Genomic DNA, 13,698 nt, shown 5'->3' with positions numbered 1-13,698 from the left:
CCTAGTATGCTCTATTTTATGTTTACTCTTGTATTATTTCCCCCTTTTTCCTTAAATACTGGTATTTTATTATACAGTACAACACTTTGGGAAATAAAATGTGCAGAGATATATTTTGGGGAGGCCCCGGAACAAAAAAAAAAAAAAAACAAAAAAAAAAAACAAAAACAAACTGGTGATTGCAGTCTTTTCCTTAGGGCTTCTTAGAAAAAACTTCCTTAGTGCTCTTTTCTAGTAAGATGTACCCCCTTTTATTCTTGAATTAGGTGTGTCTGAGGAGTCAAGCAAATGGACTCATGCACTTTGGGATCAACACCAGATTTGAGATTTGAGATCAGTCTTGCCTGGATACAGTGCCTTATGGTACTTTTTTCTTTCCTTAATATTTCTTTGTCCTTAAAGACTCAAGAATGGTTCCTTCAGGTCTCATCCTGCAGCAAAAATCTTTTATTTACCTTCTTGAACCGCTTCCTTGCTTAGGCTCACTATTTGTTTTTTTAAAAACAGAAATCATAAACATCCTTTATTATAATGTAATAAAATTTACAGGAACTTCCTTCCTGCTTTCTAGGCCCACAGTAAAACAGTCCCTTCATTCTTAGGCTGTGGAGCTCCATTTCCTCTCCCTCATAAGGAATGGACTTATTTCTTAAGTGACCTGATCAAAAGTGGTTTACTTGCATACAGAGAAAGCTACTAATCTAGCTACTAATCTAGTTGAAGTGATATGTAGAGTTGGATTGTCTATCTCCCTGCACACAGCAAACCCCTGTGGAGTTAGGCTACTAGGTAGTCTTCTGAGGTGAGCGTCTGGGAGTTGATTATATCTTGCATACAAATTCCATAGGGATTGAGAGGGATGCATGGAGGTCAGCTAGACACTGATATGGAGAATGTTGAATGACAGTAAAGATTCCTAAAAGAAGGTAATTTTTTTCCCATAGTACTGATAAAAAGTTATTTTCCTGAATATTTGAAATGTGTTTCTATTTTGTTCTTTGCCTTTGTTGTCTTTTCATTTTAGGAAGTATAAATGCACTTTTGCATCATGTTAAGCGAGAAATAACTTGTTCTTACTTCAGTGTTTATTTTCCTGTTCTCCCTTGGACATTTGCAGTGCATATTTAAGTCAAATACATATTGTCAGATTTCTCAAGTCATCTGTCTCTCTCCCCCTTCTCAGCTCTGGCCTTTAATAAACTGTGAAATAGAAATACAATCTTCAACACTCTTGAGAGAGTACAGGGGCATCTCCAAATCATCTTGTATATTATCTCTGAAGTATTATGCTTTTTGTGCTTTTACATTTGAATTCTTTTTCTTGCATTTATGAAAATTTGATGGAATTTATCTTTTGATGTGATTTGTTTTCTTTTCAAAGTACAGTCTACCTAAATGCTGATACCTATAAGAACTTCCCATTTCAAAATGTACAGAAAAGGAAATTAGGACTGCCTATTTTCTTCAGAAAGCTAATTGAAACTGATGAATAATTGCATGTCATCATCTTAGATCTTCACATTTCATTGGTTAAAATTCAAAATTAGACCATAATATTTTTAAATAGGTAAATTTGTGTCATGGGCCATATTTTTGAGCCTAGGACATTAGATTAAGATTAATCTGCAGTGTTCTGGGCAGAGTTATATTGTGAAATATATTGTTAAATCATGAGGAAAGATAGTTTTCTATAATATTTCTGGGAGAAAAAAAAAAAGCATTATCAAAAAAGAGCCTCTCGTCTGAAATTGTGAATCCATGATAATCACACAAAGTTTTCTTATAATGTGTAGGTTGTGTTTACAACATTAGACATAGATGATTTGAAACTACTAAAATAGGGGGAGCTTGTTTGTCGAAAGACTGTAATAGGAATTCAAATGTTAGAGCTGAGAGTGCAACTCAGTGGTAAAGCGCTTTCCTAGCATGTGCAAAGCCCTGTTGTGTTCAACCCCAGCACTGCAAAAAAAAAAAAAAAAGTATTCAAATGAAATATGATAGATCAAACAGGTAGAAATTTCCTTTTTCCAGGATATACATAGGAATTAGAGTTTAAGAGAGATCTCTTCCTCTCTCCTGGATATTATTTTAAAAACACACAATCATGGAATTGCCCAACAGAAAAAAAAAAATCACTCATTACCTTTCAAAAGAAAACAATTTAGATTGTAATTATATTTTCTCCTACCCTTCCTCTATTTGAGGAAGGACTGAGGATCTGAGAATTTCCTGTTGTGGGTGTCATTATAACCAGTGGGATGAATTCTAAATGGCTTCCTTGTTTTGGTTGAAGGCAGTAGGTAGGCAAATAACATTGCTAAGTCATATGTGCTAGTTTCTCAGGATTTACAGTTTTACAATAGAGAAAGTGAATGTTTTATTTAGCATCTACCCAGTCTGCCATTTTATATCTATACAGATATAACACATCCTAAAAGCTATGTATCTTCTCTTTCTTATGAACATGGATGATTGTTTCAGGAGAAACCTCCTTGGTAAGGATATCTTACCTCTTATTATAGAATGCAAGTCATTCATGTGTAACCTTTGTTTTTCTATTTCTATAAATTATGGCAACTTTTGGTGGTTCTTTTGAGTATTAATTACTGAATGTTTTGGCATAATTGTCTTTATGGAGCAATCTCTGTTCCTGGGGATGCAGGTTATTATCTGATAAGCAGTTCTCTAGTGATGATCTGTAAACTCCTAAACTTTGCCAAAACAGCAAAAGTGAGGTCAGTTCAAACATATTTCTTCTTTCCCACTAGTAATTCTGTATGAATAAAAGGTAAAAGCTTTCCCAGTTTATGACAATTTAAAAATCACACATAAAATTTAAAAATTTTATTAGGAAGAGAAACAGTTCCAGAGAGAAGCCTTTACACCACCTTGTATTTTCCTTAAAAACTTGATAATTTCATGAACATCAAATCTGCCCTTTTGAGGAATCTTGACTTCACATTGTAGAGAGACTCAGTCAGTTGTTGGTTAAGTAGCTTTATTCCCGAGGGTTAGTTGCACTGTGCCATTAGTCCAGAACACAGCAATGAATTGACTAGAAGTCATAAGGAGAAATGACTGGTAAATGAGAGAGGGCTAAACCTAAGGTATCACTTTCCATCTGAAGACTTCATCCCCTGCCACTAGACATACAAGTCCTAAGAACACACACGTGAATGAGCAAAATACTCCAGGATCATTTTACATTGGGTGTTTTTTTTTTTCATATCAAATAATTTTAAAGAGGTCTTTATATTTGGTTTTGTTGCTTTGGGTTTCTTTCTTGTGTTTTCATTCAGTCTCCTCAAATAAAGGCCCACAGAGGAGAATATATGTCTAAATTCTTAGTTTCTTATTTTGTGCAGCACTGCAGGTGGGATAGATGGGTAGAAGACTAAATCCCCTGCCCATGCCTTATTGGGACCTTCTTTCAGAAGAAATGACATCTGCTTTCTTCCAGGTTCAGGCAAGCGTAGCTGAAAGTGGTTGTGACCCTCTAGTGCTCAGCCCCTTGACTCCACAGTTCCATCTCCTTTTTCTAAACCATCAGCATTTTCAGTTAGCAGAGCTGCACTTCCGGTCTCTAAAGTACCTGCAGTCACATTGGCACCATTTCCAATAATGAGATTTAAACTGAGGGATGACTCATTGTTGATGACCAGTTTTATGCAGTACTTCCTTCTTTCTAGCCCCCAAAATACAAGAATGAGCTGAACCAGCAAATCACCATTATGGAGACCTGGGTTTCACAAGCCCATGGACTTCAGTCAAACACCACACACTTCCTGCCCTCTTCCTTAGGATGAGGGCTTTTGAAATTGACCTCTGCCCTCCAGCAACAAATAATAGTTTTTATTTGAAGGAACTCAAGGAAGGACATTTTTGATAAAAGGAATTATTTTCATGACCTAAAGAAACCTTGCCAAACTCCAATGGGAGGTAATATTAAAGCTAAGTATTTTATAGAATTCTATTTTCCAGAGTTGATTGTTTTACATATTTTTATGAAAGTATAATTATTTATGTCAGGCAAGTGCAATAAAAATGTATTTATGGTTCTAGGATATTGAGTCAGTCGACCCCAGGGACAGAAAAATAGGCAGTGTTTTCAAATACTCATTTTACCTCCCTTTTGGAGGATGAACTGATATGTAAAAATGAAAATCTTAAAGCTGTTTTATTAATTCTTAAGCATAAATCATAATATTTAAAATTAATTGTGAAAACTTTTAATTCTCTCAGTCTCTGTAGTCTAATAAGTTGACTATTAAACTATATATATAGTTTGAACTTTTAGGAGCTATTATTACAACCAAGGGAGTATAATTTAGGATGAATATTTTGAATTTTTTTTTTTTATCAGAGCCACTCTCTCTGGTAGTTAGAATTCTGAAATTTCAGAAGATTATAAATTTCCTTATTCTTTGAATCTGTATAAGGAAATAATCAAACCTTTCCCCAGCATACTATTGAAGGAACCTTTCAAAATGATTCTGTGGAGGCATTTGCAGGATCCATAGAACTAGGTGAGTTAGAGGAAAAACCTGTCACCATCGGATTTTCAAACATTAGGTGATAAATGATCTTGAGAATAAAGAGGCCACTTCTTTTATATTCTAGGCCTCAACATGGCTTGCAGTTTGTGTTCTTACAGACATCTTAATTTGGCAGCATCTGGGACTCTCCCGGTGTTGGGTTTGAACCAGAACTTACACTGTCATCTGTCTTGTTCAGTTTGACCTTACTTAGGGTCATGAACAGCAGCAATACTTGTGATTAGTTACCTTTTCTAAAGCAAGGTATCACCCCTTCTTTTAGCATCTACCTTCTTGGAAGGAAAGATAAACGAAGGAAACTCTAAACCTTTGCTTTTCATATACTGCCTACATAAACACTTCTCTTCTCTTGGTTTTTAGATGCCCAAGCATCTTAAAGTGGCAGGTTAGCGATTTGCTTTGGTCTTCCTTAAGAACACAAATGGACTGGGAGAAAAGTTGCCAGGATATATTTTCTAACTTTGGTGAAAGGAATATGACTCATCTTACTAAAGGCATACAGGGCTCTTCATTCCAAAGAGTAACATATGTTAGTCCCAACTGTTTCTACATGGATTGTGGTGGTGACAAGCTTGGGAGAAAATGTTGTAAAAGCCTGCTTACTTTTCATTCTTATTCACTTTATGAAACAGAATGATCCTGGAAATAGATGCTGAGTGGACAATAACATTATGCCATTACTGAAATTACTATAACCACTAATGTGTTGGCAGAAATTTACCTCAAGCCTAGAAAGCTTTTGGAAGTAAGCCAGTTTCATTTTGCAAAACTCTAAAGGTTCCTTTTTTGAGATATAATTCTATACATATCAGATCCTCTTATGATATATTAAGAACCTAGCGAGATGGAAGTTTATGATTTCCTTAATTAAAATAAGGTTTAAAGGTAAGGAGTGAAGGGCTTTGCATTTGAACAAAAAGAGGTTTCTAAGTGTCTCTGGAGGCACAGCTTTTAAAGGGGTAGTTAGGATAATGGAGTGAAGTGTGTAGGCAATAGTTTTAACAATTACTAAATTGTTGAATTCACTTTCTTCTCCAGTTTGCACCATAGGTAATCACTTTAATGCATAAGTTGGGTGAGAGAGGACTCATCAAGGGAAGAATGGAGCCCAAGAATAAACACAAAATCAAATTCCAAAGTCTCTTGATACCAGTGATTTTTCACTTCTTTTAGGATTTTGATTTCTTTCCAGAAGGATCTCAGCAGTGGACACCTGCCAGGGGAGAACAATATTCAACTTCTTGTGCCAACTGCCCTCTCCTAGCTATCTCTCTAGCAGTTAGGAGCCCCCTCAGATTTTCACAATCTCTGCTACACACCTGCAACAGGTGATGATCCTGCATCTGTCAAAGGAATGCTGACCCCTACAGTAGGTGAGCGTGGTGGCTACTGGTTCAGTCCACCATGATGAGATTTTGTGGTAGATGTTTAAAAATCACCTCACTTTTACTGTCTGCCCAGAGCACAGAATATTGGGATAACTATCACACACTGTACCCTTATTTTCCTTGTTTATCATTTTGAATGTCTTCATAAATAAAATACCCAATAAGAACCTTTATTGTCTTCTTTTAATACTAAGTGGTTTGTGGAGGTTGCTGTATTTCCTTCATATCCTCCTTCATCTAGAGCAGTTACTCTATGTTGGAATCACTTAAAAACTGCAGATGCCTGGATTTTATCCCTGAAGATGAAGATTTATTCACTGTGCACACACTCACAGCAATAGGATTCTCACAAACATTCCAAGGGACCCTAGTTCACAAAGTTGAGAACAACTGTCAAAGTTGCAACAGTTTTAATCAATGTTTAAACACTTATACTTTATCAGATAAAATAAGGCAAATTTCAGTCTTGTTTCAAAATACAGTGCCTCATAATGCATCCTGGATATGGAAAGTTGACCATAAATAGGAAAATATGGGATTATACATGAGATGAAGAAGAAATATCAAGACTGATAATTGAATAACTATTAACTCTGCTTTAGTTGTCTCATCTCTAAAATCACAAGGTTAAACAGATGATTTCTAAATACCTTCTCACCTCTTTCTCTGATCATATGGTTAGGAGCACTTCATTTCTGAGGATATGAATTTCTTCATACAGACAAGATGGAAAAAGATAGTCAAATAAAAATGAAAATACTGTATAACTTATTATACAATAGAAATATATGTAAAGTATGATTCATGAATAAAGTGTAAGGTTAATATGAAGATATGTAAAGGTTAAGCTAGGAATTTTCTTAAAGCATAAATGATTGACACATTAAATATAAAATTATGTTCTTAAATAATTTATTGATTATAGAAGATATGAGCTCCAGAGAAGAACAAAATAAGTTGACAATATAACAACTACTTAGTGATAACCTCTTCACAGGTGGGCTTCTTTCTTTCCAGTGTTTTCTGTCTCCAGGGTGTATTGTCTTTTTAAAAAACAAAACCAGGAGCATATCTATCATATGTATGCTTTTCAAACTTGCCTTTTAGACATTATATTTAGATGTTATTTATGTGTTATAGAAATAAAAATTTAACACAGTCATCACTGCATTTATAGGTATGCTGTAAGTTATATAACAATTTCTCAATTTTGGAGATGTAGAATGTTAACCACTATATTTTGAAAGCACAGAGTTGATATTTGAACTAGTGATCTATATATACTTAGATGTAGTGGTAATTGGGAAAGCCAGGTTACCTTTGGGAATTTGAGACTCTTACCTGGATGTCTGTCTACCCTTTTGGCCAACATAAAGGGGATGCTATTAAAAACCAGTTAAGAGAGATTTGAGTCTATTCAAAGATCCTACCAATGCTTCTCTCCTGTGCACTTCTGCCTGTGCCCTTTATTCTCTGTCCACTGAGACTGGCTTGGCACTCTGTACTGCTCTGTTGTCCTCTTAGGGTTAAGATTCTCTCGGGAGGGATGACTTCCCAGGCCTCTGAAGCAGACCCTCAGTTGGTCTCTTCCAGTATGTTTGCTGGGCCAGGAGTGGTCAGATGGCTGTTTCAGCAAGGTCTTATTTTACATATGACCCCCAGCTCCTCACAACACGTTCTCCTTGACCATGGAAAGGCAGGACTATAACCTGGGGGGTACTGTACAGCGTCATGCCTCTTTGCTCAAGAGATCAGTTAAATGGCCTGTAATTCAAAAAGAAACACTGATGATTTTTCCAAAAAGAAGATGAACTATTCCTGGTACTAGTTAAACCTCCACAATATTAAGATGGTGATCCCTTGCCTCCAGCACTTCATGTATCTCCATTGTCCAGGTTCAGATCACTGATACTTGGGCAATCTGAGGGTATGTGCATGCTGAGATCATCCGACTCTTTCCTTCCTGCTGTACTGAAGTTGATTGGCCTCAAGTCTGCAGGTCTCAAGGTTCTTTAAGGAAAAATCTATTTCTACTCCATGCATCTTTGCTAACTTATTAAGTATATAATATATTTATTATATTTTTTAAAATAAATCTGAAAATTTAACAAGTTTCCTTTTGGGCCATTAATTTCATCTGGTAGTAAGTAGACTGTGTTTTTAAACTTTTATTTAAAGTCTTTTCACTTCCATTTATTGGCCACATATTTTCCTCTGATACTTAACAGAAGACACTAAAGAATATGTTGAGGAACTTAATGCATTTGGTACAAAACATTTTCCACTATGGCTAAGGCTGTAGTAACTCTTCCGGGTCTTCTTCTCTCCTTGTTTTCAGGGTGCGGGTTGTACAGCCCTGGTGGTAGCTGTGGTGGCAAGAAAGCTAGAACTTACCAAAGCAGAAAAGCACGTGCACAATTTCATGATGGATACTCAGCTGACGAAAAGAGTAAGTTATCACCCACCTATCCCTCAAGGGAATATTACTATGCTGATTCAGTGTTGGGAGATATGACTTTTGACGTCTGAGGTTGAAATTACATGATTTGAAAGTTGAGGCATTCCTAGAATCAATTCCATTTGTTCACATTTTAGAATAAACTATTCCTCACTTTAGGTCAATTAAGAAATAATTGGATCAGTTTAGCATATGGATAAAATAAATCAGATTCAAACAAATAGGTATATTTAAGACTGAAGTGCAGGATGCAAGAAGCAACCAATATTTGGGAAGAAAATATCATACTGTTTATCCCTCCAGTGTCATGGAGGAATGACTAAATGAAATGCAACAAAGCCTCTATGAGCAAGGCACTGTTCTAAAGACAGGTGTGGCAAAGACACATAAGAAAGAACCCCTAACTTTTAGAAAACTGAGGTGTAGGCAGAGACAGGACCTTTGCATGACTTAAAGGCCATCAGAGAGATGTTGAAAATGGCCTAGTATTTACTCAGGATAGAGGAAAACAGTGATGAGAGTGTTGGAAGACCACCCACTCTTGCCAGGTACTGCTCCAGGTGTGTCATGTATGCAAACTTCTGTCCTCCTCAAGACAGGACCTCGTCGGAGAGGTGCTATTACCCTCACTCAGTGATTATATCAAGTTAGAAAGCCTTGGTGGGGGGATGCTTTATTAGACTAAATTCTTGGCCTTTCATGATAGTTACATGAACCTTCAAAGCACCGAAGTAAAAAATAACTGAAAATGATTTTATAGTGACCACTGCCCAGAATGGAAAACAGCTGGGCTGTCACTGCAAGAACAAAATGCATTGTCATTTTGTAACTTTACCCATAAAAGAATCAATAGCATTTTTCAAACACAGTTCCAGCCTTCAGGGTTTTCACTTGAGCTCAGTTTTACTTATATACATAAAAGGGATCTTAGTTGAAGCTGGGCACATGGCAGGTACCTGTACTCCCAGCTACTGCGGAAGCTGAGGCAGGAGGATTGCTTAAGCTCAGGAGCTGGAGGCCAACCTGGGAAACAACAGTGAGAACCCCATCTCAGATTTTTAAAAAGTGGCCTTGTTTAATTTGGTAAATATATTCAGATAGAGCAGTCATTTTCATGCAAATATTTATACATATTACATTTGTGCATTCCAGTTGTCTTGCTAATGCTGTCTTACCTTTCAGACACTAGTGTGAGACTTTATTGCAGTTAGTAGGTTCACGTTTGTACTAGATATTCAAAGCCTTTGAACTGCAGATGCTATGGTTTCTGCACAGATTTACCACATCAAAATGTGCCCCCTACCCCGTGATTTCCTCTCATTTTCTTCCAACTCTTGGTTCTGTTCTCAAAATTCATGAACATTTCTAAATGGGTGTCTGGGAGGAGACAGGTAAATGAGGAACTGAATAGAAAAATTTCTTTTTCTTTTCCAAGGTCTTCTGGGAAATATAGACATAAGAGATTATTGGTTCACATCCAATCCAGATTTCAAAATGTGCTTGGTCCATAGAGTTCTGTACTACACATTGTGTAAGAGTCACAAGTTTTTCCATATCCAAAGAACACTCTACTGAAGTACCTTGTGTAGTCTGTAAAATGTTATCGTAAAGATTATGCATTTTCTCAGGAATTAATGCCACATTCAAGATATTAGGCAGAAATTACCTAAAAACACCATATAACCCATTAGTTTATCCTATAAATCTTCTCAACAAAGACTGTTCTATGCATTTTATATGTTTATCAGCATCTGGCCTCAACTAGATGCCAACCCTAACCTCTGATATTTCCGAAGTTTCCCTAAAGGTACAAAAGCACTTGCAGTTAAGAATTGTCACCTCAACTTGTTATTCCCCAAGGCCTGACATCTTAAAAGAAGAAAATGGAACAAAATTTCTGAATATTCTTTGAATCAAACAAATTTATTATAATTTCTCTCCTCTGTAATACTACATATTCACTGATCACAAATAAACTGTTTACATAATATGGTTGGGGTTCTGTGTTTACTGCCAAGGATGAAGAGTTAAGATATTATATTCTAGGACTTGAGAATTTTAAGCTGTTTCAATATTTTAAGACCACTTAGGAAATAAGATGACACCTCCCATCTTTCCTGTCTGGCAGAAAAGCACGTGGGCTTTTCTTCAAATTGCTCATGGGCCCCCTCTAGAGGATATGGATCCAGGATCTAAATAACATTCCTTTAATTTTTAATGAATGAATGAACTTTCTGCAAACTGACCAGTTTTGTGATATTAGTGTTTTTGTTATAAGTTCTGGTATGTTTTAGATAAACTTCTATAATGTTGCTTGGAGAGTCAGATTACCTATAGAAAGCTGTTTCAGCAAGAGGTACTATTCTAACTTTAGATCTCATATTATTACTTCTGTTATCTCGTTACGTTTTTAATTTCTTTAAATGGGGGATTGAACCCAGGGACATGTAACCACTGAGCCACATCCACAGCCCTTTTTATATTTTATTTAGAGACAGGGTTTCACTGAGTTGCTTAGGGCCTCACTAAGTTGCTGAGGCTGGCTTTGAACTCATGATCCTCCTGCCTCAGCCTCCCAAGCCACTGGGATTACAGGCATGCACCACTGTGTCTGGGATCTCATTAATCCTTCAGAGTGGAGCAGCATTTCTTAGAACCCAAAGGTCTCTTGCAAGCAGGCTTGCTGACAGAGCAATTTTTATAGACAGGATGTCACTAAGTATAAATGTTGAAATAGCACTAGAGTAAAACATAAATTTCTGTTTATGATACTCATTCCACTATGACACTCAACACAATATATGAAAATAACAGCCCTTTTATAGTCTTCTCCATTATTTTATAGCAAGTCATCAACTTAATGAGTATCATTTACTTGGAACTCAATTCCATTTGGTTATTTATGGAAATCCTAAACAGACCCATTTATAATTTTGACTTTTTGAATAAAAATTATAATACTGAATAATTTATGAATGATTTCTGAGGTATAACCCAAGAGTAAATAAGGACTTGCAATCCATATACAGTATACAAAGAGATTAAAAATACAAATGTTCTCTAAAACAATATGTAGGAGAAATAATTTTTTTCTATTGGTAAACAGGGCTAATGGTAATAGATGTTCTGAAATCAATGTAATGCTATAAATAAAAAACAATATGAATATTAAAAGAATAGTTATTCTCCCAGGGACAAAATAACTTTTCAAGCCTTCTTGTGTGTGTCCTTACTGAATCAAACAATTTCCATGAAAAATTATTCACCATATTCAAATTTTCCAGGCAACAATTTTATACAGAAATCATTTCTCTGTAAGACATTAACCATGTAAAATACTACATTTGAAGGTAAAACACACTGTTCATTGTGCACCAAGCATTAAGGGAGATTGTTCTGCGTACTTCTGAAAATTTACAGGGCACTTTGAATTAAAAAATAGCCAAGAGGTACATGTACCAGATCAATCTAAAGATTTCACATGGAAGCACAATTCCAAAAATTTGTCACCTCATTTAGAAAGACAGGACCAGCTACTGAGTCTATCACTTTATAGTTCCAGTGTTCACCAAGCTGTATCTTTAGGAAATACATTATTATTAGCACTCATTTGGGTCTGAACCAAGAGGAAATCTTGGAATTTAGTCCCATCAGAACACCTTCTTATTGGAAAGAAACTTGAAAACAAGCTCGAGAATGCTGACATAATATTTAAAGTTGCTTGATGACCATAGCAGCAAGATAATTGCACATATTAATATCCTCTGAGGGCAGTTCCAATCCTGTTAAGAAGTATCAATAAGATCCATAATGAGAACACTATTATAGTTTCATCCTATTGTTCCCTGGTTTTCTCTTAAATTCTCTAGGACTTATTCTATGCGACTTTTACAGTGTTCTTGGTTATGCAGCCCAATGGGTTAAAAAAGCAAGGAGCAGATCTTTTGACTCTGCATATTCCACAGTGACAGTGTTCACTCAGGCTCCAGGTACCTGCTCCAAAGGAGAACAGAGAGAGGGGAGAGGAGACAGTAACAGAGGGCAGATGGCACCCCAGTGCGATCCCTTCCAATTTGTAAAGAGTGCAAGTCTTACGTGAAAAAGACTTCTTAAGGAAAGAGGCAGGAGAAATAAAAACAAAGAAACAGAAGACTCTAAGTAGTGAAAAGCAAGGAAAAATAGAAAGATCCTTTTTGACAATGCTTCCATTACCTTTATCAGATAGATTTGTATCAAAATTTCAGTTAAAAGACTACCTTCTCTAAGTGCTTTGGTGGTTTATAAAGTACTGTTACAGTTTTATTATAATTACCTGTGAGGCAACAATACCACATTTCATGGCCTTTATGAGAGTCGTATTAGGGCATCTGAGTAAGTACTATTCTGAACAGTACATTTTATTTAGAGCCTTTCTTTACTCAAGTTATTATCAAAATACCCAATAAATTTTTCAAAAATTTTCTGGTAAAAGATTCTATTTAGAGTTGAGCATTAGAGAGGGTGAGTAAACATTCCTATATGTACAGGACAGTCAAAAGAGAAGAGAGATTCCTATTAATAAAGGTCTTTACCCTGACTTTCCTTGGTTTTTGAAAAACCTGAATTCAGTTCATTTCACATAGATCTAGCCCCCTTAATTTTAGAATTGTGAGATTTCCTCTTGATAAAGATATAGCATGGTAAGCACTCTTAAAACTGGCTCTGCACTGCATTTTACTGTTTTCATTAGTGCATCAGTTATACATAATAGTGAGGTTCATTCTGACCTAATCCCTAGTGCTTCCACTTTCCCTCCCCCTGCTCCTTCCTCTACTCCACTTGTCTTTCTTCCATTTATAGTTTTTTTTTAATCAATGCTTTATGATATATATAAAGGTGAAATTCATAAATGTAATTCCATTCTGCAAGTCCTGCCTTTTCCTGTCCTTCCTCCCTTCCCCTTGCTCCATTGATCTGCCTTCTGTGTACTGTACTTTCTTAGGACTTTGAATCCCCTCATACCAATTGTCATGGTATCCGTTTCAATTCATAAGTGGAAATTCACTGGCCCATTTCAAGCCTAGATGTCTTCTCTAAAATTGCCTGTTTTTCTTATCCTAAGGATCCTCTGGCCAACAAATGTTTGTCATTCAAGATTAGATGTTTCTGTGTATAAATTACATATGCTGTGGTGCTCAATTCATAGCTTAGACATATATTTAATGCCAGCTATGACCAAAGCACTGTACTCAGGCCACCTGACCCCTGTCCTCTGAGAGTTTACAGAAAGCCTCAGGGCCACATAGATGATTTTATG

General features: G+C 36.1%; 1 protein-coding gene across 4 annotated transcripts in view; it reads left to right on the top strand.

Moving 5' to 3' along the window:
• Kcnn2 (potassium calcium-activated channel subfamily N member 2) overlaps window positions 1-13,698 on the top strand; it is a 444,782-nt gene that overhangs the window by 419,422 nt on the left and 11,662 nt on the right. For all 4 annotated transcript variants that reach the window (XM_047556193.1, XM_047556190.1, XM_047556192.1 and 1 more), the window contains one exon: window positions 8,283-8,393. In XM_047556193.1, the coding sequence (XP_047412149.1) occupies window positions 8,283-8,393 (111 nt within the window). The remainder of the gene's footprint in view (window positions 1-8,282; window positions 8,394-13,698) is intronic.

This window comes from Sciurus carolinensis, chromosome 6 (genome assembly GCF_902686445.1).
Source record: "Sciurus carolinensis chromosome 6, mSciCar1.2, whole genome shotgun sequence".
In the NCBI taxonomy this organism is placed as follows: Eukaryota; Metazoa; Chordata; class Mammalia; order Rodentia; family Sciuridae; genus Sciurus; species Sciurus carolinensis.
This window is presented reverse-complemented; position numbering and strand designations above follow the sequence as displayed.